The sequence below is a fragment of the Rhinatrema bivittatum genome, chromosome 4 (genome assembly GCF_901001135.1).
Source record: "Rhinatrema bivittatum chromosome 4, aRhiBiv1.1, whole genome shotgun sequence".
In the NCBI taxonomy this organism is placed as follows: Eukaryota; Metazoa; Chordata; class Amphibia; order Gymnophiona; family Rhinatrematidae; genus Rhinatrema; species Rhinatrema bivittatum.
Genome location: NC_042618.1, coordinates 418,061,501 through 418,089,158, shown reverse-complemented (window position 1 = coordinate 418,089,158; position 27,658 = coordinate 418,061,501). Strand labels below are relative to the sequence as shown.

General features: G+C 40.7%; 1 protein-coding gene across 5 annotated transcripts in view; it reads left to right on the top strand.

Annotated features, from left to right (window-relative positions):
• EEFSEC (eukaryotic elongation factor, selenocysteine-tRNA specific) overlaps nucleotides 1-27,658 on the top strand; it is a 379,816-nt gene that overhangs the window by 309,196 nt on the left and 42,962 nt on the right. Inside the window, exon 7 of one of the 5 annotated variants that reach the window (XM_029601303.1) lies at nucleotides 7,938-8,194. The exons of 3 other annotated variants lie outside the window; for them this stretch is intronic. In XM_029601303.1, the coding sequence (XP_029457163.1) occupies nucleotides 7,938-8,008 (71 nt within the window). In that variant the 3' untranslated portion in view covers nucleotides 8,009-8,194. Of the gene's footprint in view, nucleotides 1-7,937; nucleotides 8,195-27,658 lie in introns of those variants that run through there. One more of the 5 variants, XM_029601304.1, reaches the window with a different exon arrangement.

Below are 27,658 nucleotides of genomic sequence, written 5' to 3'. Positions count from 1 at the left end.
GCTAGCCCTGCCTGAGGTAGTCAGTTGACCAGTGAATAAGTTAGTCAGGCAGGATTTTATTTTGGTTTGTGGAAAAATAGAGGGGATTTTTTTTCCCTGCGTACCTGAGCAAGCATGTTTTTTTTTTTAATAAAGAAAAAGCTGAGCAGAGCGGGGCTCTCTAGAAACTTGCCAGCAATGGATGGGCTTAAAAGATAACTGAGCAGGAGATACAGGAGTAGATTTGAATCCTCCAGGAAGGGCAGAGACAATTACAAAAGAGCTTCATAAGGAGCCAGAATTTCTAGGCATGTGCCAAGAAAGAAGCTGAAGCAGGCCTTTCTCTCTGTACCTTCTGCTTGCCAGAAGTAAATCCAGAGAAGGACTTGGGACCCCTGGAAGCAAGGCAAGCGCAGCTACCCTATGAGTTACCTGTCTGGGGGTATACTAGCTAAGAGCATGAAAACCCAGAGGTACAAGAGAAAATGAAAGGCGCTATTGAGAAGTCTAGTGAAGAACCAGTGTTGACAATGACTACTCCGCTGGATCAGACACTGGAAGGGCACCTAGAAGTGTGAGAGCAAGCCCAGTGGAGAACAAAAAAAAATCTGGGGAAGTTCGAGGAATAAACCCATAATAACAGTAGTTCACATGCAAGGGAGCTCATGGTGGAGCCTTGCAGACTGGCCTGATGGAGGCAGAGTAGAGAGACTTGAGGAAGCAGAGAAGGGAAGCCAGTTAGAGCCATTGTAGAGAGGCCTGAAGAGGAGTTAAGGACAGAGGAGAACAAAGAAGAAATAGAGCAAGAGTGCCCTGGGAGTCTTGGAGAAGGACAACTGAAGCCAAAGGAAAAAGGTGAGAATTGAGGACTAAGGTGTAGGCTTCCTGAGTCAAGATGTGAAGTGAGTGGAAGGGAGTGTCCAGAGAGGGGACGAGTGATGACTCTAACCCCATCCTGGGTCCATAGTGGACAGTAAGGCCAAGATGACACACAGTCCATACCAGGCGGGTGAGTCAATGGATAGTGGTCAAGGGACTGAACCAACACAGCTGCATGGAGTTGAGAGCAATAGAATGGAGTATTATGAGGACACACAGGTCCTAAAATGGCTTATGCAGGCAGGCTACCATTGTAGAGAAGGAGAGTAACCCACCCAAGCCCTAATGGATCCAGAGAGTCTGAGGACTCTAGGCAAGAGCGATATAATCAAGCAAATATGGTTATGTTTAGTTAATCCCTAAGTTCCATGTAAACCGGTCTGATATGAAGCTTGTCATGAAGTTCGGTATAGAAAAATGTTAAATAAATAAATAAATATCAAACAAATGCAAGAAACTATATTGCAAGGGTCTTAATTCATAAAGAAAACGATGATGGAAGATACCCAAGATAGTCCAAAAGATAGACTGTTATGGATAAAGCCCCAGTAGGAAGGGGCAAGGATGAAAAGAATTACCGGACCAGGGAAATAGCCCTGCCACAGGTAGAAGCTCACCTTAGTAAGGCTGAGCTGAGGGGGAGGGTATGTGACAGAATGAGTATCCAAGAGCCCCAGAACACCTTAAAGACCGGCTGCAGGTATCAGACCCGGTCTACCTTAAGGCTGAGTGTAGCAAGGAATTATGGTCCCAGAGAATATCCCCCAGTTGAGGATAAGAACCAGGTACCTAGAAGGCTTAAGACAGCCCCTAGGACTCCAGGAGAAGGCAGCTCTTGTAAAAAGGCTGATCTGAGTGAAGGGTTTGTGAAGTAAATTGAAACTACATGAGTACAGAGGGATTAAGCGCAGCCCCTGAAAATAGCTGGCCTGAGATTGTTTAAGGAAGTGTGAAGATAAAGTTTAAATGTGAATGATGTTTTAAACACTGTAAATAAAATCGCTTAAAGAAAAAGCCTTGTGTGTTTGTTTCAAATGAACCTTCACTAGAAGTTAAGGGGTCAATATTCAGTGATTTTTGTGATTAAAAATGGGCATTTAACCACATAAATCTAGCATGTTAAAAACTTTCGCCCCCTCCCAGCTGAAACTTCTTAGTACAAAATTGCTATGAACACAGATTTAGCTGGACCTAATAGGTGTCTGGTTCAGGGCATATCCAGCATTGGGGGGTTTCAAATTTAGGGAATTAGCACATTGCTCAGTATTAGCCAACTAAATTTGAGTGAATAGCCCTGTCCATACAAATGACTGTCCTAAATCAAACCTCACAAGTTTTGTACTATTAGGTATAACAGGATATTTAGCTGCAATGCAGTTTTATCCAGCTAGTTGCATCTGAATGTCTAGACAAAGTTAAAATTAAACTACTAACTTTGCCCCTCAGCAGCACTTTAAATGTATGCTTCTAAAGTTCTAGTGTGCTTATCTCTAGATATTATGGGAGGCTCACTGGAGTGCATTTTTGACTGCAGACTCACCACGTTTTCTCAGCTCATCTGGTCCAATAAAGATAGAACTTTTTTGTAGGTGCCTCAAATCAATCAGTGTAATTCCTTTTACTGTGGATTTTCAGTCTAATCAAATACCCAGATATTTTCCTTAGAAACATCTAGTTCCCACAAGATGTTTGTCTTGAAAATAAACAGTTCCCACAAAATCTTTCATGCACAAATGTGCAGAATATGCTCATTGTGATCAATAGCTTCACTTTTCATTTTAGTTTTTTGAGGGATTATCTGTTCTTTACATTAGCCGTCTTCTCTCCCTAGATTTGCCTTCTATAGTTTCTTTGTAGAACAATCTCCCTGGGGCACTGATTTAGTTCATTTTAGGTTACAAGTGTATGGGTTGTCTGTTACACAACATGCAAAAGTATTTTATTTGTATTATATAATTTAGCTAATTTTTAGCTTTGAAGACCATTGAACATCAGTGCAGTGACTAGGCAACTGTAACTTGCTTTTAAAGATTTTAGATAGGCTACAGACTATTTTTATTTTGCCAATCTAAAGATCTTTTTTCTCTCAGCGAATTACAAAACAATATAAAAACAACTAAAACATATCAAGGAAGACAAAACTGGGAGAAACAAACCTAATCACTCCCAATTGAAAAATAAAAATCAGTAAGAGACAACTATCTTAATATCTATCCTCTCTAACTAAATAACTACAGCAGAACAGATAGATTTGTCAGAAAGACTGTATTGAGGCTCAGTCAGGAACCTAAAGCTTCCAGAAAAAAACATTTAATTTTTTTCCAGAAGAACAAAGAGTTGAGGTCCTCCCTAAGATCTAGTGGCAGCACATTCCACAATTGTGAGCCTGCTATTGAGAAGGCCATTTTACATTTCTCAGTAAGGTGAACATCCTTAACAGAAGGGAACTTTAGCTGAGAATTCCCAGAGGAATGAAGTTGACAAATTAGCACATACTGGGGCGGATTTTCAGAGCCCTGCTCGCCTAAATCCGGGCGGATTTAGGCGAGCAGGGCCCTGCGTGCCGGTGCGCCTATGTTCAATAGGCCTACCGGCGCGCGCAGACCCCGGGACTCGCGTAAGTCCCGGGGTTTTCCGAGGGGGGCGTGTCGAGGGGGCGGGCCCGATCCGCGTGGCGTTTTCGGGGCGGGCCGTAGCGTTTCGGGGGCGGGCCCGGGGGCGTGGTTACAGCCTGGGGCGGTCCGGGGGTGTGGCCGCGCCCTCCGGACCTGCCCCCAGGTCGCGTCCCGGCGCGCTAGCGGCCCGCTGGGATTTACGCCTCCCGGAGGGAGGCGTAAATCCCCCGACAAAGGTAAGGGGGGAGGTTTAGACAGGGCCGGGCGGGTGGGTTAGGTAGGGGAAGGGAGGGGAAGGTGAGGGGAGGGCAAAAGAAAGTTCCCTCCGAGGCCGCTCCGATTTCGGAGCGGCCTCGGAGGGAACGGAGGTAGGCTGCGCGGCTCGGCGCACGCCGGCTATACGGAATCGATAGCCTTGCGCGCGCCGATCCCGGATTTTAGCGGCTACGCGCATATCTACTAAAATTCAGCGTACTTTTTTTGCGCCTGATGCGCCAACAAAAGTACGCCAAATCGCGCTATTTGAAAATCTACCCCACTGTGTTAAATTAAAGTTTTCTTTGGTCAAGTACAGTGATCTGAATCCTGGCTGCATTTTTCACTTTGTCCTTTCCTTTCTGCCTCCTCCCTCTTTAGTATTTCCTTGATTTTTTTTTTTGATTGACTAGAGCAATGGTCCCCAACCCTGTCCTGGGGGCCCACCAGCCAGTCGGGTTTTCAGGATATCCACAATGAATATGCATGAGAGAAAATTTGCATGTTATGGAGGCAGTGCATGCAAATTTTCTCTCATGCATGTTCATTGTGGATATCTTGAAAACCCGACTGGCTGGTGGGCCCCCAGGACAGGGTTGGGGACCACTGGACTAGAGAATTGGATCAAGGAAGAGCGTGCAGTGTGATTTACTTGGATTTCAGTAAAGCTTTTGATATGGTCCTGCATAAGAGGCTCAATAATAAAATAAGAAGCTTGGGTGTAGGCGCCAAGGTGCTGGAGTGGTTGACTGATAGGAGACAATGTGTAATGGGAAATGGAACCTGCCCTGATGAGAGAGCGGTGCTAGTGGAGTGCCTCAAGGATCTGTTTTGGGACCGGTACTGTTCAATATCTTTGTTAGCGACATTGTGGAGAGGTTAGAAGGAAAAATTTGCCGTTTTGTGGATGATTATATGATATGCAACAGAGTGAACATGCTTGATGGAATAAAGGGATTTAAGAAAATTAGAAGAATGGTCGAAGATTTGGCAGCTGCAATTTAATGCCAAGAAGTGCAGAGTTATGCACCTGGGGTGCAGTAATCCAGAAAAGCTGTATGTGATGGTTGGGGTGGGGGGTGAAAGACTGATGTGCCCGTACCAGAAAAGGTACCTTGGGATGATTGTGTCTGTTGATCTGAAGGCAACGAAGCAATGTTGTAAGATGATAGCTAAAGCCAGAAAGATGTTGGGCTGCATAGAGAGAGGAATAACCAGTAGGAAAAGGGAGGTGATAAGGTCATTGAGGCCTCATCTGAGTACTGTGTTCAGTTCTGGAGACCGTATTTCAAAAGAATAGAGACAGGATGGAAACAGTACAGAGGAAGGTGACCAAAATGATGTGGGATCTGTTTCAGAAGACCTGCGAGGAGAGGCTGAAGGATCTAAATATATACTGGAGGAGTGGAGGTGCAGGGGAGATATGATACAGACTTTGATTCCTGGCAGATATTAATGATGGACAAAATTCCAACCTTTTCCATTAGAAAGAAATTAGTAGAACTAGGGGGGTCACAATATGAAACTCCAAGGTGGATGACTTAGAAACAACATTAGGAAATATTTCTTCAGAGAGAGGGTGGTGGATGCCTGGAATGCTCTCCCAGAAGAAATGGTGAAGACTAAAACAGTAAATGAATTCAGAAGGGCATGGAACTAGCATTGCAGATCCCTAAAGGCATGAGGTTGGAAATGTTAGCTCTTTCCATTGTTTGGAGGATGTTTTCTTTGGTTTTATGATTTTATTGGGATTTTTATGCTTTATTTGTTTATTTGGAAGCTTTTATTGTAAAAACTGGAAAGCGATTTAGAAATGGTTTAAATAAATAAATAAATGAAGAAAAGGGGCGTGGGAGTAACCTGCACGGAGTGGCAGTTGCTACTCTTAGCAAAATGAGTACCATAAGTAAATTGCTGGGCAGACTGGATGGACCATTTGATCTTTGCCTGCTATCAATACTATGTTGTTATGGTGATATTTTAACAGTCAGACTCTAGGTACATGTGTCCCCCTTTCTGGAGGAAGCTGTAATCTGTAATTGTTAGTGCTATGGGTTAAAATGGGGAATTCTCAATTGGGGGAAACTGCAAATGAAGGCTCATGGTCCCACAGCTGTGTTAGGAGCCTTTTACATGTAACCTGGAAACCCAAAGGAATGGAAGAAAACTGCTTAGCCAAAGAAATCATTTAAAAAAGCAGCCTCCACGATAAATGGCAAAAGAGCAGACAGCATTTTCACAATATGCTACTTGAACTTCTTAACAGTTTTTATGGAATAATTTAAAATCCCATTTAGGGCCTGATTCATCAAGGGATTTTCTTGTACAAACAGAATGGGAGAAACGTTTTAATGAATCTGACCCTTAGGGAGGCAATTTTCCAAGAGTTTAGTCATTTGACTTACAGACTTAGGTGCCTAAATAGGCTCCTTTCAAAACTGAGTAGGGCTGAGTACCTACATTGAGCTGCCGGTTTTCACTGGACATCTAAATTTAGGTGCCTAAAAAGTAAGCTGTTACTAAGGTGGAGTTAGCATGAAGAAAACAAGATAGGTGCTTAGCATTGATTTTCAGGGCTAGGCACCTAAATATAGAGTAATGAATTGTAGATGTAAATTTTAGATCCCGAAGCTTAAGTGCCTAAATTTAGGTGAATATTCAGTTGAAAACTTAGACATTCAGCTGAAGCTCTGAGCATGTTTTGAAAATTGACCCATTATTGTTCAGTATACTGAAAAAAATAAAAGGTTTTGCTACATTTAGAATGTTGAAAAGGGATGAGAAATAATGTCTTTTCCCTGGACCTCTTTAACCAAAAAAAAAAAAAAAAAAGCTTGGTAATGTTGAAATAGGGTTACAATTAATGAATGTACAGGTTCCTGACAAAATGCTAACAGGCCATGGCATTTCCTGCACCCTTCAAGTTCCTCTATAGCCAAGCAACAGAGACAGAATCGCCAACAGAATGCAGCTTCAAAATCTCCTGATCAGTGACTCTGCCTCGGACAAGTGATTGAGGGGACCAGTAGTTATTGTTTCTTGCTGCCTAGTGTTTTGTCAGCATCAAGTTAATTTGTCACATGGAATTCTGTTTTTGACTTTATTGATTCATTTGTACAAAGTAGGCTAGGGAAGGAAATATAATAATTTCCCATCTGACCTCAAACTCTTTGCTATGGTTAAGTGACATTACTGCTTTAATTACACTACTCAGACTTGACTTCAATTTAGATCAATATTTGTCTTCTTTGCGTCAATTACATTTTAGTATATCTCAGGTCAATATATCTTCAAGTTGGTCTGATCAGAAATCAAAAGGTTTAACATTTTCTCTATATTGCCCCTAATAGTGTAGTTTTTTTTATTTGTCTTTAGGCATCTATACATTTGTAAAATGATACAAGCAGTTTAATCATTATTTGTGATTTCTGTTGTATTGTGCTACAAATATAAATATGCACAATCCGCCAACCCTGCATTCCTGTAGGTCAGAAAGTGAAGGCAAACTTTTGAACCCAGCTGCTTTCAAATTAAGTCCATGTGTGAGGACCACCAGAGCTGGGGTGGCCTTAATCACGAAAAGTGTCAAATGCTAATCGGCACATATCAGATGGCTGCCTCCAATGACTGGACAGAGCAAAAGAGTGTCTATGCTGTTTGCCCTTACATTGTCACCCAAAAAGAGAGCCAACAGAAGGTGACATCTCCCTCCCATATGGAAGTGACACAATGCAGTAATCAGGTTATTACATATGGAGCTTTTTAAATTGCTGCTTTTCATTCTTTTGTTAGCATTCATTATTCTTGAAGGTTTTTTTTCTCAAGACATAAAGATGACATTTTTAATATGCAGAAATAAGGACAAAAGGCAATATGAAAAGCAATACACTTGGTCAATAAGCGTTTCTTGGAACCAGTTATCTTAGGTTCTGCTCTAGGTATTTTAATTGAAGATTGACTACTGTTAAAGAGTATACAAATTTACGTAGTATGTGTTTTGAATATTAAAATTAAACTCATTAAAAAGTTGAGAGAGAGCATATCCAATATAATTATTCAAACTTACGGCATTTTTAACTAATAAAACCCCTTTATACGATTGCTTTTATGATGTGAGTTTGGTACTAGAGAAAGTACAGTTATTAGAAAGTATATTCTGCTCTTGTTGGTGAGAATTATTAGAATATTTATCTTTTTATTTTATGTGAGCAAGCAGGGCAATAATCAGCCACACATGTGGGCGACATTCAATGGCACCGAAACAGAAAAGCGTCTTTTGAGGTCAGAAGAACCAAGAAAGTTTTTCTCACACTGCACAAGAATTCCTATGCAGCTGACTCCTTGTACAAATGGACTTGTTTTTGCTTTCTCTTCTAAGCTGCTCATTGAATAATGTTGCTTGCAAAATTATGCCTTAATTTCTGTATTTACATTTTTTTTTTCATTTCTTGTGGATGAGGTTGTGAAAATAAAATCTGACAGCTTCAATTTGTTCCAGTGGTGTATAAGAAACTGGGCTTCAAAAGATGCCCGAGACATTCGTACAAGATGTCTTTAGTGGAGCTCCATGACTGCTGCTTTTTTTGTTTGGTAATATCATATGATATTCCTGACTGCACTGCCTGTCTCTCAAGGCCACAAAATTCAAGAGTTTTACACTCTTTTTTTTTTTTTTGTTTTTGCCTCAACTTTCTGATGCAGCAAAAAGGGAGCAGTGCCTAAAGCAAAAAGGCTAGAGTTCTCTCATGCTGCCCATCATGATTTTCTCTTTATTAGAGGGAGAGAAACTGCACTACTGAAGCAGGTTGATGCCAAGAGAAGCCCTGTCCATGCTTGATGACTCTTTGGCACACAGAATTAAGACATTTATACTCCTTGGTGCAGAAGTCTCACTGGCACCATAGATTTATAAAAGATCCTTATCAGTTTCTCTAAAGGAACAGTCATCAATTTCTTAGTGCCAACACACAGATATCTGTGCTGATAAATCATAAAAACTTAATTCATTTAGAATCTAAACAAGCTATACCCATTTTAGTTCTGGACTTGGATAGCTCTTCTATAAGGATTCCTCCCCCTAGTAAGGAGCATCACCCCTTTGTGAGGAAAATGTGACCTTTGTCAAAAAAATTACTTATATTGTTCCTGGTTCTCTTCCTCCTCCTCCATCTCAGTCTCCTATTTTGGAATCCATGGCCCAGAAATCTGAAACACAAATCCACTAGACAAAATGTCATGCAGTCTGATCCACAATTTAATCTCAAGGTTTTCCTTCACCCAAGGATTGGGACATCAGGAAAAACCTCCTATGGTACTGTTGGACTTTCAGGAGGGATAATAATCATCATATGATTTTCTCTTACCATTGTGGTGATGATAAAATCTACTGGCCTTCCATCAGACCTCTCTCCTCACCTCCCAAAACTACATTTCCATCTATGTCATATCTAGCCTGTCTTCAAAAAGATGGCCAAGGTGTTTCTATTTACTTTACAAGAGGAGACAGAACCTAGAGAAGATATGGTATCCTAAAATATATTTCAAACTCCAAAACAAATACTGACAGTTCCAGTACATAGAGTTCCATAGGTATTCCCAACAAGAATGTGACAAACACCGTTATCTACTCTACCTGTAGCAGGGAAATTGGATCTTAAATACAAGGTGCAACCTTGTCCTAGTCGTCAAAAGGTACAATTCCCACATAAGCCAGTAGTGGTGGAATCAACTTTGAAGAAAGCACAGCATTCTAAAACTCAATCTAGAACTTTTCCAGGCAAGGATGCTAAATTACTGGACAGTATGCAAAAAAAAAAAAAAAAAATTTCCAGTCAGCTTTAACATTCAGAATAGCAGTCCATCAGCTGTATATGGTACAATATGGAGGTAATTTTCAAAGGAGTTGTGTATGTAAATGTAACACATTATTTTAACAATTTTCAAAAGCCATTTGCATGCATAAAGTGCACTTACATGTGTAAAACCTATAGACAATTCAATGGCATCTAGCGTTACATTTTTCAAAAGCTCGCTTACATTTATACATGTAAAAGCTGATTTTAAACGTATAAATTATTTTGAAAATTACGCTCCTTATATATAATTCTTTACAGAAACTGCAAGATATGATCCAGTAGCTTCCTATAGATACCATGGATCATTTTACTCCAGTATTTCCAGAACCAGAGGAATGTGGAAAGCATTTAATTCAATTAGTTTTCGATACTTGTGATACTTACTCCAGGACTTCTGCAGTAGCCATTGGAGCCAGAAGGCTAGCATAGCTGCAAGTGTCAAGTCATTGTGAGGACATTCACAAAAAACCTAGCTGATGATCTATGCATAGGAGATTACCTTCTCTGGAGACAAGGTAAAAGAAACAGTAAAACTTATTAAAGATCACTGCCCCACTCTCCTTACCCTGTCAGCAGCTACATTGGAGCAGTTATCTACCAACAGAAAAAGTCAACCTTAACATTTACAGGAGGCAGTACTTCTGTTCACAAAGAAGATACCAAGTCTACCTTTTTCAGTGACCTTACCTACAACAACAGCAGCAGCAAAGTAATTTCATGCTAAAGAAAGATCAGAACCCAAGCCTCTCTGGTAACACAATCAAAATCTAATTCCAACCTTTGATTATAATGTCATCAAAATTCTATGATTAGCTTAAACAGCTTTCCAGTGGGGGAAGGCTTCGGTTTACTGGAGAAGGTCCTTTGGGTTTTGCAAATAGTTCAAAACGTTCTCGCTAGGATAATAAGGGAAACAAGTAAATATGAACACATGACTCAAGTACTTAGGGGAACTACACTGGCTCTCTATAAACCAACAGTCAAAACTTGAAATGATGGTACTTGTGCGTATATTGCTTTATTTGGAAAATAAAGGGTAGATGTTTAAACGTGCATGCGGTATCCAGTGCCCGCGCGCACATGCACTCCCAATTTTATATTGGCGTGTGCATGTGCATGCAGGGGCCCCACTCGCACGTGTGGGAGGGATTTTTTAAAATACGCACGGCGACATAATCCTTCTTTTTCCCAGTTCTTCCCAATCTGTTCCAGTTAATGGCCTCTGTTGTAGTCAGCCCGCCCCCTGGCCCGCTCCTTTCATATAGCCCGGCACTTTGGTGCGTGGCTGGGCTGTTTGTAAAATGCGCGTGGTGCGTGCACAACCTGGCCACGCGCATATCCCCTGCTTTTTGTGCATGTGGGCTTTTTAAAATTTGGCTCTCAGTGCAAAGTTGCTAATAAATTACAGCATTATGAGACGAGGAGATCCTTGAGATCAGAGGGTACAGGACTGTTGGTGCTACCTGCAAATCAGGGATATCACTTGCAGATTACCAGGAAAAGGGCCTTTTCCTTTTCAGCCCCATTAATGTGGAATGCACCACCCGAGGTTTTAAGGAGAGAACGAGAAGTAGAAGTTTTTAGAAAACAGTTGTCAGTGTTTTTAATGACTGATTTGTGCTGTATCATTTTGCGTATGTTATACTTTTTAACCCTTCCTGGACTCTTGTATAGGAATGACGGGATATAAAATGTTTTAAATAAATAACATTTTAGCCCATTATGTCCTTGATAACAGCAAACTGTTGAGTATTAAAGATCATATATCAGGAATATTGTTTAAATTTCAAAAGCTTACCTCTAGAGAATCACTCCATGAATACAGAACAACTCCAGCTCTTTGTTTGAGTTACCAATGAAAAGACAGGGGCAAAATAGAATAAATAAATAAAATAAATGCATTAGAGCCAGTCCCAATACTCAAAGAAACACAGGATTCTACTCCAGGTAGCTTAGCATTTTGGACCTCAGAGATCTCAACAAACACTTAAAGAGAAAAAAGTTCAGGATGCATTCCCTAGGAATCATCTTCTCTCATTTAGAAATCGAGCACTGACTGACCACTTGACCTAAAAAATGCTTACACATTAGGGCTGTGCAGGGGAATGTTTTTCATTTTGGTTCAGTTTTTCATTTTTTTGGATCATTTTCATTCATGTTTTCATTTTTTTGACTTTTTAATTTGCTTTTTTGTTTTTATTCATTTCAGAAAGTATCACATAGTATTTGCAAATAATGTGCCGTATTTTCTGAAAAGAGTGCACACTAAATCTTTAAGGATTTTCAGGGGTATTGTGCATTCATTTTTGGAGTAAAATGAATGGAAATGAAAATACCCACTTCGATTTGGATTATCGTTTCTTTTAAAATAAATACACATTCCTGCTACATTCATATTTTGATCCACAAGTTTCACAGGAAATTTCTTAATTTCATCATAGCCAATGAGCATCTCCAATATTGTATTCTCCTTTTTGGCCTCTTGGTGGCACCCAGGGTATTTACAAAATGTCTTATTGTGGTCCCTGCTTGTTTAAGAAAAAAAAATCGTTGTTTCATTACTTGGATGATTGGCTCACATGCAGCATTACCCTTCAGGAAGTTCACGCCTCTCCTCTGTACAATGAACATCCGTCAATTCATAGGATTTCAGTTTCCCAAAGTCCAATATTCAGCCTACACATATAATAGACTTCATATTTACTTGCCTGGATATCACACAGGGAAAGGCATTTCTCCCTCAGCAGTGAGTAGTTCATCTAACCATAATAATGCTAACTCTTTCCAACCAAATTTTTTGGCCCACTTCTTCATGAAAATGCTAGGTCATTTGGCAGTAGCAGTTTGTGCTGTACTATTGTAAATCTCCACATGAGACAAACTCAACAGCACTTAAAGTTCCAGTGAAACCAGCATCTATAGTCACTATTACTCAAGATAATTATCTCCAACATCCCAATCTCTAATCCAGTGGATGAATCCCTGAAATCTGTTGAGTACATTTTTTTTTTCACTAATCTCAGTTTCAACTTATGATAACCACACATTAAGGATGGTGAGCCTTTAAACAATTTTTGTTTTCAGGGAACTTGGTCTCTACAGCAATCTTAAATGCCTTAAGTCAAATCTGTTTTTATTGTGAGGAATCAGACAATGCAGCATAGCACATAAGTTTTCTTTGTACATACCATGCATTTTTAAGATACAAACGGGGGGGGGATGACCTTTATTTCCCCCCTTTATTTTCCCCCATTCTCTATCTTATTCCGAGATCCCCCACCTCCTAAGTGAAGAAATGATCACAATAGTTAGATTAAGTGAACCTGTGTTATTAATGCCCGCTAAAGAAAATGTTTAAAAGTCATTAAGAACTAAACTCCTCGCTCTGTGGGGTAAGGCTTAGATGTAGGATCCCCACAAATCCAATCCATCTTGTCCAGCCATCTTTTCCATAAGTAGGTTATTATGTATCCCATTTCTCCATTTGGTTATGGAAGGAGGATCTGCTAGTTGCCAACAACTTGGGGTAATGTTCAGAGTTTATTGAGTTGGGTACAAAGCTGATTCTGCCAGCAACTTTATCTTGAGAGTAATAACCCCTTCAACAAAGTGAAATCCTCCTTTCTGAAACCTTTGGGCCTGATTTTAAAAAGCATTTACTCGAGTAAAACTGGTTTTACTCGAGTAAATGCACTTTACTCGAATAAGTGAACTTTTGAAAATTACTACAATATATGCCATTGAATTGTTCATAGGATTTACTCAAGAAAATGGCTTTTGAAAATTGCTACGATAGTATATTACATTTATGCACGTAACTCCTTTGAATATTACCCCCTTTGTGTTATGTCACATGACCAAAAGGAATGTCCTAAAGTGCCTACAAATTTGTTGTACTTAATGTACAACTCTGTGCTTTTTTTTGCCAAATAAACCTGTCTTTGTGAAAAATAAAACCTAGTCAAAACTTGTGTTTATTTTAGCATAGTGTTGCTTGTAAGGCTGTTAACTTAAGTGAAACAACTAATACATTTGTCTGTAGTTAAATGGAGTTGAAGTTTCTGTCCATTTTCTCCAAATAGAACTGTAATCCCACTCTTTCTTCAAGAGCAATAAGGTTTTGTGTAGTACAGAGATTATATGACTACCTGTGCAGTCAAAGTCGAAGAGTTCTTTGAATACTTCCCATTTTGAGGTAGCAAGGACCTCTGTATCTAAAGAAGACATGTACTGTCCTTTTGCATTATTCCAAATAGATATTGCACCTCTCAATATAGAAGAACTTTATCTTGACTGTCTATCAGTTGGTTTGAGTGCAGGCCCTTCTTTAACTAGTTATCAAAATACTAGGATACATTCCTGACAAGAAATCACTATTGCCTTATTGGGTAAAAATGGGGAAATCCTAAAATGTAACTGTATTTTCATGTATACTTATCGCCAAGTCTTCTGTAAAGGCACAAATAAGCTGTGATTTTTAAGATGGATAGATAGCTTAACTTCAACAATATGCAAAATATAACTAAGATCAAGCAAATTTACTATGAAGGACTCAATTTCTAGTTTAGAATAAAAGTTAACTACCATTAACCAGTTCCCAATATGTTGAAGATTTGCAGTCATATTATACAATTTAAGATTAGGTAAATCCAACTCCCCTTTTTCCAAGGCTTCATTAACTGCGGAAGAGAAAGGCAAGCCTTCCTCCCCCTCGAAGGTAATTTTCTTATACATTTCTTTAACAAGTCTAGATCTCTCCAAATTAAATAAATAGGAAGAAGATTAAAAACATAAATCCATTTAGGAAGAATTATCATTTTGAAAAGATGAATTGTACCTAAAAGAGAGAGAGGAAAGAACATCCAAACTAGCAAGGACTTCTTGTAAGTTTCAGAAATATGGAGACATTTAGAGGATAACTTAAAAAAAACCCCAACCCCCCCCCCCCAAAAAAAAACCCTCTGTATGGCTGCATATACGCACATATATAGCTGTGCAGAGATCTACAATAGTATTTTATAATCCACACATATTGTAAAATACATGTGTGCTTATGTATGAATACATGTATTGCATTGAAAGTACATTCTTTTCCTTCTAATTTTAAAAATACACTCACCTATATTTTACCTATAAAAATAAAGCAGGACTTACTCGTGTCAAACTCAAGTTATGAGCGCATGTTGGCATATTTTAAAACATGCACGTGTAATTGAAATTACCAGTTTTCTAATTCTTCCACCAGTCTGCCCAGTCCTCCTCCAGGTCATCGAGACCTTCCTGGTTCTCCAGCCTGAATTCATACAAGTTTACCCTGTAGAGATAAGCCAGTTATCCTAAAAAGGAGTGTGTAACTAAACCAAACATTGCAGGCTTGAGGAACACAGGATATAAGTCCAGCCATGTGATGGCCCCTTCAGATTTAATGCCTCTGAGAACTAGACAGAGGAGAAGCTGCTGCTATGGTTCTTCATATTGAACGTTTGTCATCATCTTACAATTCTGCTGATACTGCCTGAAATTGTTGGGTCTGTGTACTTGATAAACTTCGTATCTACAATGAAACTCAATATCATTCATCAGATACCTTCTGATTCATGTCAGCGTCTTTGTGAGAATATGCATATACACACAGGTAAAATAAAGTCATATCGGAAGCCCACCAATCCCATGACAGTGGATTGTGGTAACATCCAGTCAATATTAAATTTTGGATCAAATGTGTGTGTGTTCCCTTCAAGGGAAAAGAAACCTGATGTAACAAATGAATATGTGGTGTTACAAAAGTGAAAAAGTATTCTTTATTGACAGCTATTACATAAAATAAATCAGCTTTTTTTATTTGTAAAGCAAAAACAAGCACACATCAATGCAACTTCAATTGCACGAACAATCCCTGACTAGAATAACTAGCAAATTTACTGAATTAAATGTGAAATACAAAAGTGTCACTTGCTCAAAAACAATTGCACATAACTTGTAGCAGTTAAAGGTAAGAATCAAAAGTATCACAGGCTTAGTACAAGTAGGGCAAATAAACATGATACAAAAGATATCAAGGCTTGATACAAATGAAATATATGAACAAATAGTCTCCATAACTTGTATCAGTTAAAGATAAGAAACAAAAGTATCCCAGGCTTAATACAAGTGAGACAAATGATACAAAAGGTATCACAGGCTTGATATAAAAGAAAGATGGAGACAAATAGTCTCCCTAATGAACATGAAGTGCTCACTATAATGTGGTTAAGACACGTATCAGTCTCCTTTCAGTAATAATCACACTTTCAGGGTATAGGAGTTGAGTCCCCAACAAGGCCCTGTTTCGCTGAAAATTGGCTTCCTCAGGGGGTATCCTTGGAGAAATATAATCATACTATTTGTGAAGCAAACATACAAGGAGAAATAAAGCCAGAGAAATAGATACAGGGAGGATTCATTGCAGAAATAGAATTTAATGGTTTTTAAAAAAAAAAAGGAAATAAAAGAAAATGGTAACTTATATGGATCAGTGTGCTGAGTTGATACATCAATGAAAGATGGAAAACCTCACATACAAATACACATTATCCTCCAAAAAGAATAAAAAAGATAGTCACATAAAAGATCACATTTGAAATAGAAAAACATAGCATAAAAACCACTCATAATAACAAGGACTTGGACAGTAGCATACAAGCAGCCTTTCAAACATGCATTACAGCACATTGTTTGCTAATTGATACCCAGGCAGGGCTAACTAGAATAGCCATCCAGGTGTGTCCAATGCCTAACATACTATAGGGTGGATGAGCATGCTACAGGGTGGAAGAGCATGCACATTAGCTATTCCATGTCAGCTTGGATGGCCTGTTTGTGCTAGCTGTAAATTGCAATGTGTGAAATAAAGAAAAATGAAAATTGAAAAAAAAAATCACAATAACCAGTTACAAGGAGATCAAATAAGAAGACCCAATGAGGTTTAAAAAAAACACATCAAAAACCAATGTGGTGTACAGCAGTAGGGCCTAATTTATCCTTATTCAGGCTGGAAAAGCTAAAAAAAAAGAAAAAAGAAAAGAACCTAAATTAGAATGTTGAACTATGAATTGTGCCGACCGAACAGAAACTGGGAATAAAAAACCTTTCAAAAACACAAAAAACCCACAGAAAACCACTCAAACAATGGAGCCTGAGAGAGAATATGTCAAATTACTAGCTGTAAAAATGAATACTTGGTCAAGCACAACTTGAATAAAAACTGAAAACAAAAAACATTCAAAAAAACAGGGAACTACTGGTACTTAAACGATAAAGAACGGGACTAAGTATGTAAATTTGAAAGATGTGAAAACAAATACCTGGTCAAGCTGCCCATGAAAAAAAGGAATATAGTGCCATCGCCAGTCCTTTATATTGAATTTACTGCACCCTTGCCTAAAATTTAAATGGGTACTTCTGAATGTCAGATTTATGTCCATTTATTCTTTTCCTTATAGATTAACCTGTTTGTCATATGTAGACAGCAGAGGGACATTGCAATTGTACGGTAGGGCATCATGACTCACTACAACTATCTATGAACTTAACTATTATCAGATCATTCTGTCTTTTCACACTTAGCTCACTTATCAGTAAGCTGTACTATAATACTATTAACATTCGTCCACACGATGTCCTGCCTAATTTAATGCCTTGTTTCTGTTCTGTATATATCTTACCCATCTCTTGTATATCATTTCATGCATCTGACTGAAGTGGACTCTTTCCTCAAAAGCTCATGTTTTAATAAATTGGTTAGTCTATAAGGTGCTACTCGACTCCTGTCATTTTTGTAAGTTCTGAGTCTGCCACTTTGAGACTGTGGTGTTAACCTGTCATTTGGCCACTGGAAGTCTAGCTGGTTATCCAACTACTGTGGAGGGTGAGATAATTGGCTAAATTACTACTTTAAGCAGGGGTAGTTAATTGGTATTGCATTTCAAAATATGTAAGTTAAGTTTAAACACAGGGGTTTTCATGACCTTAGTAAGAAGAGTGTTTTGCTCTGTTAAACCGGAAACTTAAAAACAATAACTGTTGTATTGTTCCTTTTTTAAAGTTGTTTTAAGATGTTATGATAGGTGGTTGTATTTCAAATTTTATAATTTCATGATGTTTTGATTCATTTTTATGGTTTAATTTTATTTCCTTCTAGTTTTATGTTATGTATTAGTTTTATTATGTATTTAATTGTTGTTGGCATGTGATTGTTTTATTATAAGTGTATTTTGTAAACCACCTAGAAAAAAGTATATAATTTTTTTTAAATAAATAAAATCATTGAATATTTTATGCTGCTACAAAAAAAATCTCATTATCTACCTCTAAAAGGTGTAGGTATTCTCCCTTTTACCTGAATTTATGATGTATGTCAGATAATCCATAACTGTAGAATCCCTTACAACCCAGACCTCCCACCCAGGCAATACTACACTATAAATAAGTCTGATATCAATTACATTAGATAATTACAGGTGTAAAATTAGTTTAGTAAGTTGCCAAATGTATTCGTGAAAGTCTCTCTTAAAATAGTGGCTTATGATAGTAACTTTTAAACAGCTGTGGGGGCGCACATATACGTGAGTATGCCAGCTTGTGCCAATGGATGTGGCCATTTTATAGCATACACGTGTATATGTACACATGCTATAAAATCGGTAGTACATGTGTACTTGTGGTGCAAATACTGCCTCTACCTTGTAATTTGGGAGATTTTGCTAGGCAAGCATGCCGATGCAATAACTATTTCCCCAGTTCGTTCCCAGTTCACCCCGGTAAAGAATAGGACTTTCCTACCCCCTAAGCTAAATAGCCTCCTTATTAGTCCTGACCCTTCAAACTCCACTGACTAGCCCTGATTTTTTTATTTTAAAATGTACATGCCATCCATAGCAGAAGAAAAGATATGTGGTAGGGGACCCCCAGCGCATGCTTGTGTGCGAAAATACGCACACATTTCTAGTGACCTTCCTGGAACGCCCGTGTCCCGCCCATGCGTCGCCCAGACTATGCTCCACCCCCTTTTTTTTTTTTTTTTACTTTTTGATTTGCACGCTTCTTAAAATCCATGTACTGCCTGCTGGCCCAAGACACACACATATCTCTCAGCTTTGGCGCGCATAGGGCTTTTAAAATTCACCTTTATGTGCGAAATGGTTAGCCCTGCCCCAGAATGACCCTAGATAGCTCCTTTTATTTACGTGCATATGTGTGTACAAAACCTAAAGTACTTTCAAGGTTTATAAAATACGATTTATGTGAGTTCAGCGTACTTATGCGTGTATATGCTAATTTTTATGTGTGCAACTCAGAGAAAATTAACCCCTTAGCCTATAAAGGGTAGAAAGATCCCTTGGTAAATATATACCCAAGTATTTAATGAAATTACTTGCCCACCTAAGGGAAAAATCCCCATTCCACATTCGCTTAACCATATCACCACTGGACAATTCCTCAGCCTTATCCAAGTTTATTTCTAGGCCTGCTACCTATCCTGTTGAGATAATCCTTTCGTGTACACGCCAATAGCCTATATTTACAAAAGATAAGTGTCACTTATTTAAAAAACTTTCTAATTGCGTAAAAGAAAAAATGTGGAATGCGTTTCATGACTGATGAGATCTGATTAAAGATATTAGAGTGTTATCACATTTTGGGGTTAATACATGGTTTAGTTTACCACTTTTAAATGAGAAGTTGTAAGCTTATTCATCTATGACAGTTTCTATATAAATGAAATAGTTGTCCTTAAAACCTAGAGATTTCCATTGTGAATATTTACCTATGTGCATTTTGAATTTTTCATTACCTTTGAAGCCTTTCTGAATCAGAGCTTACTTTAGTGCTATAGGAGCATTCCACCAGAATTCAGGAAGAATTCCTATTTCTCGACAGCCTACATTAGCCAGATTCATAAAAGGCCTAAATAACCTTCATCCTCCAGTTGGAGATCCTCCTACTCCTTAAGATCTAACTGTAGTTCTCACTGATATCATGAAATTGCCCTTTGAGCTTCTAGCCACATCTGAACTAAAATTTCTTTATTGAAAGATATTATTTTTGGTAGCTGTAACTTCTGCCTGCAGAGAAATCAAGTTACACATCTCTTATTCTCCTTATACCCACATTTGTAATAAGGTAGTTTCACTTGAATCAATCCATTGTGTTACCAACATTTTTTCTGAGACTATATGCCAATAAAGCCAAACAGGCTCCTCATACTTTGGACAGCAGAAGATTTTTATTGTTCTATTTTGCGGGGGGGGGAAGTCTTATAGAATATCTTCTCAGCTCTTCATCTGCTTCAGTCCAAGCAAGTGTTTTCAGTTACAAAATGAATTCTTTCCATATGGATTTCTGATTGCATTTCTTATTGTTAAAAGCAATCAGGACAATAACTTCTGAGTAAAGTAAAAGTTCATCAAGCCAGGACTATGGGCAGTTTCCTTTGGTCATCTTTACTCTGCTTCTGTCATGGAGTGTGAATCCTTGGGCTGTGACATAGTTGATACCATCCAGCTCATAGACACAGGATGAGTCCTTGCCAACAGCAGGTGGATATGCTTATCGACAGGACTGAAGAAGAGACTTCACCTATACCAACCTCTTCCCTCATGGTTTGAGCCATTGGGTTCTGAGACCAGCAGGACTTAGGAGAGAGTATGCAGTAAAGAGAGAGGTCAGGGCAGACAGCGGGCAAGCAGCATCGAGAACCAGGCAAGGGTTGAGGCAGGTGGCAATCCAGCAGAGGTGACATTCAGGCAATGGTCAAGGCTTGAGAAAGCAGACAGCAGGGACAAAGGAAGGCAGGAGAGAGAGCAGAGATGTGGCTGGACTTGGAAGGCAGAACCAGGGCAAGATGAGCAACGCAGGACTGAAAAAAAAAGGAGAGGAGCATGCCAGGTTTAAGGAGAGCAATGAATACCAGCAGAAGCAGGAGGACCTGTTGCTGAGGCATATGACTGGTGAGAGACCAGCGTTTAAACTCTCTGGCCTATCGACATCATTACTGTGCGCCACGGAGTCCTTTTCCACCAAGGGCCCTATAAGTGTATGATATGTGCATGAGCATGCCTCTGGAGGAGCAAGGCAGTGATGGTGGTGGAGTCCTGAGCCTTGGCTCATTATTGCCTACAAAATACTTCATGTCAAGATAGCAGTTTTGGCCAAGCAGTTTTAAAAAAAATTCCTTGACCTTTCCCTCCAGCCTTTATCAACGTACAGGTTGCATTTTCCATTGGATGCTCTTTAATTCTAATATTAATGAATCATATTTGAACTAAAAAGACAGCAAATACCTGCATGCAACCCTCAGTTTGGGATTCCTCACTTGTGTGGGTGATTATTGGCCTTCTTGTCCATAGAGAAAGTAAATTTGTTTCTCACAGGACAAGCAGGATGGTAGTCCTCACATATGGGTGACATCATCAGGATGGAGCCCAATCATGTAAAACTTCTGTCAAAGATTCCAGAACTTTGACTGGCCCCTACTGGGCATGCCCAGCATGGCACTAACCCTGCAGCCAGCAGGGGTCCCCCTTCAGTCTTCTTTTTTCCACGCAGCAGTAGCCTCGCGGTAAAGGAGCTCTGAAGAGATTCCTGACAGGAATTTTCGTCACGGAATTACTAAAAGTTAAATTGCCCCACAGGGGTCCCTCCTCTAACTTTTCTCAATCCGCGGTACTCTGGTAAGTTTTTACCTGTTTCCTGTCGATTACCGTCAAGTTTGGCCTTCGCAGCCTACTGGCCGTCGACCGTACCGCGGCTCCATTTTTTTCCATGGCCATGGCGTCGGGGTTTCGTCGGTGCCCGGACTGTACCCGCACCATGTCTATCACAGACCCCCATAAAGTCTGTGTAATGTGTCTAGGACGCGAGCACGATGTCTTGACCTGCACCAAATGTGCCCTAATGACACCGAAGGGTCGCAAGGTCAGAATGGAGAAGATGGAGCTTCTCTTCCGTGCTCAAACCCCGACTCCGTCCATTGCATCGACATAGTCAGAACCGGCACCTTCAACTTCGCGTCAACATCGATCACCGACCAGTGATGACCGGCATCGACGACTTCTCGGCCATCGACACCCTCTACTCCCCCTCAGGATCGAGGGGATCGCAAGGAGAAACATCGCCATCGACACCGTAACACTTGGACCATCGAGGGAGCGAAATCATAGACCACGCCATCGTCCAAGCTGCTGTCGAAGAAACCCATTCCAGGAAAGGCACCGACCATTCCTGCGACCGGGTCACCGAGGCAACCCTCACCTGATTGGGGATCGGGAGCCGCGACTCCGCTTTTAACGGTGGTCCCTCCGGCTATGCCTCTGCCTCCTTCTTCTGTTCCGGAGCCGAGGCTGTTTGGCGAAGAGATTCAACGGATGGTGGCAGAATTAAAGGACCATCATGAGACCCTAAGACAGCTCTCTTTGATGCCTTCCGACTTCTCCTCAAAACAGCCCTTCAGAAAGGACTCTAAGAAGTCATTCTTCCACCCGAAGAAGTCTTACCTGCCTCCAACCAGATCACGTGCCACGAGACCTTATCAAAAACCGCAGTCTCGTCAAGCCCGTAAACAAAAACCACAAGCAGCTCCTCAACCAGGACCTGCTTCAGGTTTTTGACTTCCACTTAGAGAGCAGCAGCCAGATTCCTCTGTCACACATACCAGTGGGAGGTCGATTGTGCCACTTCCACAACATGTGGCATTCAATCACATCCGACCAATGGGTATTTTATTTATTTATTTATTTATTTTTAATTTTTATATACCGACATTCTTACATCCGATGTAAATCATACCGGTTTACATTAAACAGAATAGCAGGAAATAAATTTCCATAATCTAATACAATGAACATTTCTAATTAAAATTGTTAACAAGCGAAAAGAAAAGGTAAAGAATTGGAATAAATTGGGTATTAGCAATTATTAGCAATCATTGCTCAGGGTTACCATCTGAAACTTCTCGCCCTGCCACCGGATTCTCCACCTCTACAGACGTGGAGAAATCCGAACACTCCATTCTTCTGGATCAAGAGGTTTCTCTCCTTCTCCAGTCAAGAGCAATAGAACCCGTTCCATACACTCAGCAAGGCCTAGGGTTCTATTCCCGGTATTTCCTAATCCCCAAACAGTCGGGAGGCGTTCGTCCTATTCTGGACCCACGGGCCCTCAACAAGTACCTCCAGCGAGAAAAGTTCAAGATGGTCACCTTTGGATCGCTTCTACCTCTTCTACAAAGAGGAGACTGGCTCTGCTCTCTGGACCTCCAGGACGCATACACCCATATTGCGATAAGTCCAGCTTATCGCAAGTACCTGAGGTTCCTAGTAGGCCCCAAGCACCATCAATACTGAGTGCTTCCATTCGGCCTAGCATCTGCACCATGAGTCTTTACAAAATGCCTTGTAGTCATCGCAGCCTTCCTCAGGGCACAAGGTGTTCACGTCTACCCCTATCTGGACGACTGGTTAATCAGGACTCTCACTCTGCAAGCTGCTCTGTCATCCCTCAAACTAACCCTACACACTCTAATTTTGTTAGGATTTCTCGTCAATTACGACAAATTCTGCTTAGTCCCATCTCAAACCTTGTCGTTCATTGGGGCAGACTTGGACACCTTGCAGGCAAAGGCTTTTCTGCCTCGACAGTGAGCTCTCACGCTCGTGTCTCTTGCACACCAGCTGCAGTCTGAGCACTCTGCGACTGCACGCCAATTTCTCATCCTTCTGGGACACATGGCATCCTCAGTCCATGTCACATCAATGGCCCGCTTGGCCATGAGACTCATGCACTGGACTCTGAGGTCTCAATGGATTCAAGCTATTCAGCCTCTGTCGGCCATTGTCCACGTCACCGACTCACTCCGTCTGTCTCTTGCCTGGTGGAAAAATCAGACCAATCTCCTCCAGGGATTGCCCTTCCAGGTTCCAAATCCTCAAATCATTCTCACCACCGACGCTTCCAACCTCGGGTGGGGAGCCCACGTAGCCGATCTGCAGACCCAAGGCTCTTGGTCTCCAGAGGAAGCCAAACACCAAATAAATTTCCTGGAGCTTCGAGCAATCAGATATGCTCTCAGGGCTTTTCAGGATCGCCTCTCAAATCAAGTCATCCTGATTCAGATGGACAACCAGGTGGCCATGTGGTACATCAACAAGCAGGGAGGTACGGGCTCCTTCCTACTGTGCCAGGAAGCTGCACAGATATGGGTGGAAGCTCTCTCCCATTCGATGTACCTCAAGGCCACCTACTTACCGGGAGTGGACAATGTGCTGGCAGACAAGCTGAGTCACGTCTTTCAACCGCATGAGTGGTCTCTCAACCCCTCAGTAGCGAACTCTATTTTTCAACAATGGGGATATCCTTTAATAGACCTCTTTACGTCCCCAAAAAACCGCAAAGTGGAAACCTACTGCTCTCTCATTCGCAGCAAACTCTCTCGACGCATTCTCCGTCTCGTGGACAACTGGTCTGCTCTATGCATTCCCTCCACTTCACTTTCGATGCACATCCAGCATGGCTCTCTGCTTCAACGGCATGGGAGAAGACTTATACGTCACACATATCCAGCATAGCTCCCTGCTTCAACGGCAGGGGAGAAGAAAAACAACCAATAAGGGCTAATAACATAGTCTGGGTAAAACAAATAAGCATGGGTGCAGCTTGCTTATTGCGGCGGCTACTACCCCTAACGAATCAAGCTAGATATTTCACTTGGATGCAGCTCCATCACTGCTCTCTACATTAAAGGTGGGGGTGGAAGGGAAATAGAACCAAGAGCTAAGAGAAACAGATAAGTATGAGAGAAAATATGTGTGAAGCTTGCTGGGCAGACTAGATGGGCCATTTGGTCTTCTTCTGCCGTCATTTCTATGTTTCTATGTTTCCTCTTCTCTCAAAGATTCTCGTGAAGTTATGTCAGGACAAGGGAACCATGATCCTGATAGCACCTCACTGGCCATGCCAAGTGTGGTTTCCAATACTTCAGGATCTCTCCATCCACAGGCATATTCCCTTGGGAAACGACCCACTTCTGATCACTTAGAATGACAGGAGCCTACGCCATCCCAATCTTCACGCCTTATCCCTGACGGCATGGATATTGAAAGGTTAATCCTTCAACCACTTAACCTTTCTGAACCAGTTTCCCATGTCTTGATTGCTTCACAGAAGACTTCCACGAGAAAATCTTACTCTTACAAATGGAAAAGGTTCACGTCATGATGCTCTTCTCAGTCCCTTGACCCCCTTTACCCCCTTTCCTGTCCAATCCCGAAGTTTCTGGACTATCTCTGGCATCTATCTGAGTCAGGTCTAAAGACTTCCTCCATCAAAATGCATGTCAGTGCGGTAGCCGCCTTCCATAAAGGTGTCGGGGATGGCCCTATATCAGTACAACCCCTTGTAACACGCTTTTTGAAGGGCTTACTCCATATCAAGCCTCCACTATGTCCTCTGGCCCCTTCTTGGGACCTTAATCTGGTTCTGGGTCGGCTCATGAAACCACTTTTCGAGCCTCTTCACTCCTGTGACCTTCAATATCTCACATGGAAAGTGATTTTCCTTTTGGCTATCACTTCAGCTCGCAGAGTTAGTGAATTGCAGGCTCTAGTTACCTATATGCCTTACACTAAAATTCTGCAGGACCGGGCGGTACTCTGCACGCACCCTAAATTCTTACCTAAGGTAGTTTCGGATTTTCATCTTAATCAATCCATCATATTACCTACTTTTTTTCCAAGGCCCCATTCCACCATTCCAACCAAGGAGAACAGGCTCTGCATACACTTGACTTTAAACGGGCTCTAGCGTTTTACCTAGACCATACAGCTGCCCACAGGGAAAACACTCAATTGTTGTCTCTTTCCACCCTAACAAGTTAGGGAAGCCTGTGGGTAAGCAGACTCTCTCCTCCTGGTTGGCGGACTGCATTTTCTTTTGCTATCAGCAAGCGAGCATTCCACTTCAAGACCATGTTAAAGCACACTCTGTGAGGGCCATGGCAACTTCAGTAGCACACCTTCACTCGGTGCCGCTTCCTGACATTTACAGGGCTGCTTCCTGGAGTTCTCTCCACACCTTTGCAGCCCACTATTGCTTGAACAAAGCCGGAAGACAAGATTCCATCTTTGGCCAGTCTGTCCTTCGTAACCTGTTTATAATGTGATGTACCAACTCCCTTCCGTCTGCCCGGTGGGGTTCAGGATGCCCTCTACCAAATTCCGCCCCAGTTGTTGTGCCTGTTGCATGCCTTTGGGTACGTTTGGTGCATGTTCGGACATCCTCAGCTCGGTACTCACCCATATGTGAGGACTACCATCCTGCTTGTCCTGTGAGAAAGCAAAATGTTGCTTAACTATAACAGGTGTTCTCACAGGACAGCAGGATTTTAGTCCTCACGAAACCCGCTTGCCGCCCCGCGGTTTTGGGTTTGTAACGTTTTGTTGTTTTATTTTTCGGCACTGCCTGTAGCTTTCAAATAAGACTGAAGGGGGACCCCTGCTGGCTGCAGGGTTAGTGCCATGCTGGGCATGCCCAGAAGGGGCCAGTCAAAGTTCTGGAAACTTTGACAGAAGTTTTCCGTGATTGGGCTCCATCCTGATGATGTCACCCATATGTGAGGACTAACATCCTACTGTCCTGTGAGAACACCTGTTACAGGTAAGCAACATTTTGCTTTACTTGTTAACAGGTGTTCTCCATGGACAGCAGGACAAATCAGCCACACAATCCCACTTTCGTCCCCTTGAGACTTGAACTTTTCTTTCTATAGAGGCTGAGGAGATTCATGCAGCAGTAGCTGTGTAGGAAACCCAAAGATGCTCAAAAAAATCTTCTCTGTTTTTCTGAGCTGTGAGAACTATTCTGTCTTGGTTTTGTTGGATGGCATCCCTTGCATGATTGATTTGTCTTGCTGTCTGTGGAGAACGTCTGTTAAGGTAAGCAATTTTGTTTTACTACCTTGTTAATACTCACAAATCCATACACGTTAAAGCACTTAGGTACTGATATATTTATTTAAGCATTTTATATACTGTCATTCCTAATAAATATCACAACGGTTCACAAGAGACTTTCATAGATCATGACTATTTGATGAGACATTCATAATATGGGTCTATACATTCATAGGGTCAGATCAATACATTCATGACTCAGGTCGATATTTGAAAGAGGAATAGTAGATGACATGGTGAGTAAAAGGAATAGTTCATGAAGAAGAGTATGCATAAATAATCATTCTTCACTTTAGGTTGAGTTGGAATTATTTGAGAATGTAATTATTTAGTTCATTAAATGTCAATTTAGAGACTCCTTTCTTCTAATTGTTAGGTTTGGTTGTATGCATTTTTGAAGAGCCATGTTTTTAGCTCCTTTTTAAATTTCTTTTTGTCTGGGATCAGTCATAGCCTTCCAGGTTGGGAGTTCCACAGATTTGGTCCAGCAATGGAAAAGACACGGTCTCTTACTGTGTCAAGTGTGTGCTTCGTATGTTGTGGATAGACAGTAAACTCTTAATTTGGGATCTTAATGATTGTTGGGGATTGTAAGGTTGTAATAATATGCCACTCATTTCAGTGTTATTTGAGTGAATGATGTTTAATATTAAAGTTAGTACTTTAAATTGGATTTGGAAGTGAACTGGTAGCCAGTGTAATGATTAGTGCTGGAGAAATGTGATCAAATGTTTTGGCTCCTAGTAAGAGTCTTGGAGATGCATTTTGCAGTATTTGTAATGGTTTTAGGAGGTATTTTGGGAAGACTTAGAAACAGGGAGTTGCAATAGTCTAGGTTTGAGAAAATGAAGATTTGCAATACAATACTAAAAGGTTTCCCCATTTTGTGTTAATGGAAAAAAGGCTTAATACATGGACCCCTTAGTCATGTAATTGAAGACCTTACAGTCTGAATGTCAGAATAAGAGATTTATGACTCACTTGGGGTCATACAATGAGTAGCTGTATGACCCAGGCTTCAACCATTCAGTTGTGCCTATACCTTAAATTTCTCAACATTAGAAAATTTGAATAGTGCTGCATAGTACTA